This window comes from Melozone crissalis, unplaced genomic scaffold (assembly GCF_028551555.1).
Source record: "Melozone crissalis strain CALT ecotype California unplaced genomic scaffold, PUWL_Pcris_2 ptg000099l_1, whole genome shotgun sequence".
Lineage (NCBI taxonomy): Eukaryota > Metazoa > Chordata > Aves > Passeriformes > Passerellidae > Melozone > Melozone crissalis.
This window is the reverse complement of record NW_026535876.1, coordinates 2,342,447-2,347,478: the sequence shown is the minus strand read 5'-3', so window position 1 is coordinate 2,347,478 and position 5,032 is coordinate 2,342,447. Positions and strand designations below refer to the sequence as shown.

General features: G+C 52.6%; 1 protein-coding gene across 1 annotated transcript; it reads right to left on the bottom strand.

Annotated features, from left to right (window-relative positions):
• Nucleotides 1-1,405: 1,405 nt before the first annotated feature.
• Nucleotides 1,406-4,194, bottom strand: LOC128947371 (olfactory receptor 14J1-like). Its single transcript, XM_054291625.1, has 2 exons — nt 4,146-4,194; nt 1,406-2,019 (listed from the first exon to the last, which is right to left on the bottom strand). Exons 1-2 carry the CDS (start codon nt 4,192-4,194, stop codon nt 1,406-1,408), a joined length of 663 nt encoding a protein of 220 aa, XP_054147600.1.
• Between the last annotated feature and the right edge of the window lie 838 nt (nt 4,195-5,032).

Genomic DNA, 5,032 nt, shown 5'->3' with positions numbered 1-5,032 from the left:
TGTTTGCAGACTGCTTCCATGTCTGCCCTTCCCAGGTGCCCAGGATCCTCTGGGATGGCTCTGGCCTTTCCAAGAGCTTTGAGAGAAGTCTCACAGTGACACTGCCCAGCCTTCTCAACATCCCTGACACCAAAAGCCTTTTCCACATCCCTCAGTGCCAGCTTAGTGCCCAGGACACAGCAGAGCCCTGTCCAGGTCCTCAGGGTGGTTCAGAAGGGAGGCAGCTGTGATTTCTCCCCACAGAGTCACCACTCCAATGTCTCTCTGTGCAGTCTATGGCGGTCCTGAGCATTTTCCCTGGAGCCTCCCTGCCCTGGATGTTTCTTTCAATGCAGTCCTCAGCACAGCCAAGCAAAGAATTTAGGTGGTTTCCGAGAGGACATTCCTCTTGAGTGAAGTGGCCTCAAGGCACTGTTTGTGCCACTGGAATTGTGCCACCCCCGGGTGCTGCTGATGGTGTTTGTACTCACTGGGGTTCATCTCCCCACACACACATGATGCACTGCTGAGATCTCCTCAGTACAGAGCAAACATGGCCTGCTGGCCTTGGTGTCCCTCTGTGCAGTGACAAACAACCTCCTGTAGGTAGGGAGAGGCCAGTGCTGGCAGTGGTGGTTGCAGGGGCTGGTGTGGGACAATTGCCCTGGGCCACCTTCCCAGGCTGTCCTGGAACAAGGACAAAGCCCAGGCCCTGCTCTGCTTCTGCCTCAGGTCCATGCCAGGAGCTCTGGCTGTGCCAGGACTCTGCTGTGAGCCCCCCATGCACACTCTCCCCCTGCCCCAGGCACTGGGTTTTGCTGTGCCAGGACATTCCTGGGGCACATTCCTGACAGCAGGAAATGGAGAGAGGGCAAAGCCTTCCTGCTCTGCCCTCAGGGGATGCCCTTTCCTGATGGAGCTGCTGTGCTTGAGCCCAGCTGTGTCCCAGCAGTGCCCATGGCCTGGCCCTGCCTGTGGTCACAGCAGGGACATGCAGCAGGACAGTGACCAAGTTGCCAGAGCACTCTGGCCTTGCACCCACAGCAGGGCTGGGAAAGAGAGTGTGGACTTGGGAAGAGCAGCTCTGAAAGGACCAAGTGCTGCTGCTCCCTGGCAGTGCTGCTGTGTTGGGACCCTTCCCTTTCCCCCCTATAAATTCATGCAGGTCCCAGAGTTGAGATCCCAAAAAAACAAGGCACTGCAAGGTCGTTTATTTTGTTCAAACAAAGCAATAGTACAGCTCCTGGATTACAGAGCTTCTGGATCAAATTCAAGAGGCAGACAGGGAATTAGGTGAGGGATGAATAGAAACATTTAATTGAGCACTTTATGGCAAGAAGAATCCATCGGCATGACCAAATACCTGAGAAGGCAGAGACTGGGCCAGTCATGAGTTCCATTCTGAAAACTAAGCAGCAGAAAACAATCACTTCTTTGCTTCTGAAAAGTACCCAGTCATCTTTGTCCTCAGGGCATCCTTGAGCTCCTGGTTCCTCAGGCTGTAGATGAGGGGGTTCAGGGCAGGAGGCACCACCGAGTACAAAACTGACAGGGCCAGATCCAGGGATGGGGAGGACATGGAGGGGGGCTTCAGGTAGGCAAATACTGCAGTGCTGATAAACAGGAAGAGCACGGCCAGGTGAGGGAGACAGGTGGAAAAGGCTTTGTAGCGTCCCTGCTCAGAGGGGATCCTCAGTACAGCCCTGAAGATCTGCACATAGGAGAAAACAATGAACACAAAACAACCAACTAACAAAAAAGTACAAACTATGAGAAGCCCAAGTTCCCTGAGGTAGGAATTGGAGCAGGAGAGCTTGAGGATCTGAGGAATTTCACAGAAGAACTGGCCTAAGGCATTGCCATAGCACAGGGGCAGGGAAAATGTATTGACTGTGTGCATGACAGCGTAGAGAAAGGCACTGGCCCAGGCAGCTGCTGCCATGTGGGCACAAGCTCTGCTGCCCAGGAGGGTCCCGTAGTGCAGGGGTTTGCAGATGGACACGTAGCGATCATACGACATGACTGTGAGAAGGGCAAGCTCTGATCCAGAGAAGAAGAAAATCAGAAAAACCTGTGCAGCACATCCAGTGTAGGAGATGGTCCTGGTGTCCCAGAGGGAATTGTGCATGGCCTTGGGGACAGTGGTGCTTAGGAAGGCCATGTCAAGAACAGAGAGGTTAAGCAAGAAGAAGAACATGGGCATGTGCAGGTGGTGGCCGCAGGCTACGGCGCTGATGATGAGGCCGTTGCCCAGGAGGGCAGCCAGGGAGATGCCCAGCAAGAGGCAGAAGTGCAGGAGCTGCAGCTGCCGCATGTCTGCCAATGTCAGCAGGAGGAAGTGCCTGATGGAGCTGCTGTTGGACATTTGCAGTGTCTTGGCATGGGGATCTGTAAAAAAAGTAATCATGGTATAGTTGTGTTTGAGGAGGACTTTAAAAATCCCAGCACAGACTGGGGGCACTTTCCCCCCACTCCCTGCCCAGGGCTCTGCTGCCTGGAACTGTCCCTGCCAGCAGCTGCTTCCCTGTGCCCAGGACTGGGCCCTGCCAGTGCTGCCAGAGCCCAGCCCAGCCCTGGGGGCTCAGCTCTGCCCTGCAGACCCCTCCCAGCTCTGGCACTGCCCAGGGGAAGCTCTGGCTCTGCAGGCTCTGATCGCAACGTCAGAGCAACCCTGAGGAGGCTGGAAAAGCAACAAAGATGCCGCCGTCTGAGGGGCCCTGTGATGATTTCTGTCACTGCCTGGTTTATTCAGGTCTATTGGGGTTTTTTTAATTTATTCTCCACCTGAACTGAGAGATGAATATCTATATGCAATTTCCCATTCAGGCAAAACAGAGCAGTAGAATAAAAACCCAGGCTTTTCGCATTTATGAAACCCCTGCCAAGCTCTGCTCCCTGTATGATCTACTTGGAAATGTTCTGCAGTTAAATGCCATGATGGGAGCAGTCCTGAACAATGCAGCATCCTCTCCACACAAGGAGAACACTTCCAAGCCTTACCAGCTGTCTCCTCCCACCCAGATCTTGTCCCCCAGTGCCAGGAGCAGCTGCCAGGGCTGGCTGAGAGCTGTCCCTGGCAGGCAGCAGAGTCCCTGCCCCAGCACAGCGCCCTGGGCTGCAGGACCCTGCTCTGCAGGACAGCCCTGCGCACCCTTGGCTGCTCTGCACAAGAGACAATCAGAGAATGTACTCACAGGGTCTGTAGGCACTGGGATGTTCCAGCTTCAGGAGATGGCTCCAGGTGCTGCAGCTGCATTGTCCTGCAGCCAGAGGTTCCTGTGCCAAGGGCTGGCAGTGATTCTGCCACAGGCACTTCTCAGCACCTTCCCAGCCCTGACTGATTGAAGCTCTCTGTGCCTCTGTTCTGTGCCTGGGGTGGCTGCAGGCAGTGCCCCAGCCCTGCTGGGCTGGCAGAAGAGCTGCTCATCAAGAGAAATGTGCTTTTGAAGCTCTTCTTGGTTACCGGGAGCTGCCTCTGTGCCAGGAGCCCAACCCAGCTCAGCAGCACAGATACAGCACCAGGACTGTAATGAGCCTCTGGGGCTTTGTGCTCAGGCCTTGAACATCAGTCCCTGAGAGGGAGTTGAAGAAACCTCTCCAGAACTCCAAGTCAGAATCCAACTCCAAAGTTTCTTGGACTTGTAATGGGTCCCAGTGAGGGACACAACTGAGAAAGTGTCCCCAGGCCCCAAGCAGAGCAGAGAACTGGAGGCAGTGATGACAAGTGGGGACAAAGAGAAGCCAGTTCTTGGCGCCCTGGGGCACAGGAGCAGGGTCTGTGCCACCAAGGGCTGTGAGGAGACACCTTGTCCTGAGGCACTGGGGTCTCCTGGCACAGCCCCAGCCAGGCTGGGCACTGTCATCCCCTTGTCCTGCCCTCCACATCCCCCCCCTAGTCCACATCTCAGTGGCCTCAGGGATCTGCTGGAAGGAGTCCCTGGGGAGCCTTGCTCAGGAATGGCCCTGGGGGCTCCTGAATGCTCCCTGCAGGGATTGCAGGTTTTTCAAAGGACTTTGGGTTTGGCTTTTTCATTGGAGTCTCTGAGAGGTTTGTGTAATCATGGCCTCTAATTATCTGCTTTAATTAGTCCCTGGAGAGTCTTTGTCAATAACAATACTTAGTGGGGCTCATTAATGCTTCAAGGTACTTCAGTTATTTTTGGTACTTGGTGTTTCCATTTTGATAAAGACTCTATTAGATTTTTGTGCAACCATGGTCCCAATTATCTTCTTTAATGAGTCCCTGGAGAGCTTTGTACTGACACTCAGTGGGGCTCATTAGTTCCTTGAGATACGCAAGGATTTTAAGGTATTTTATGGATTTAAGAATACTTTTAGGTACTTTTAAGGATTTTCCTTTCCACACTGAGTCTCTGAGAGGTTTTTGTGCCATCCTGGCCTCCAGTTCTCTCCTCTAAGGACTCCATGAGGATCCTGTGTTGGGTATCTTCCCCCTTTCTGTTTTGCAACAAAGATGGAACTGAAAGAATTTTGTAAGACTTTCTAAAACCATCCAAACAAATATGGGACAATTAACAATACAACAACCACCACTAAGAGAATAATAATCTGGTTTTAGTTAGACCTCATCCAAACCTTAAGTCCTTGGGATTGGAAGAGTTTATTGACCCAGTCTTTGTGTTCCACTTGAAGTTTCTTGAACCCTTCCTTCAGAACCTGAATGCTCATGTGGATTGACTCGCTGTGACTGGAGAGGTTCATGCAACACATGCCCTCAGAGTCTACACACCCATGCTCATGTGCCCAGAGTAAAAACTCTATCGCTGTTCTGCAAGGTGGCATGTCTGATGGTCTTTATGTCTGAGAGCAGGCCACTCAATGTGAGGGACATAGCATTGGTTTGCTTACTTAACAGGCACCCAAGATGGTCCAATTGTCCTAAAGCTTTAGCTGCAGCCACCCAAGGTAATCCAAACTGGGGGTGGTACCATCCGATACCTGGATTAAAGCTTTCAAAGCCATCTCTTTGATATCATCCAATACTTCTCTGAGGATACCTGCTGTTTGATCATCTGGTAGGCTGTATTGTCCT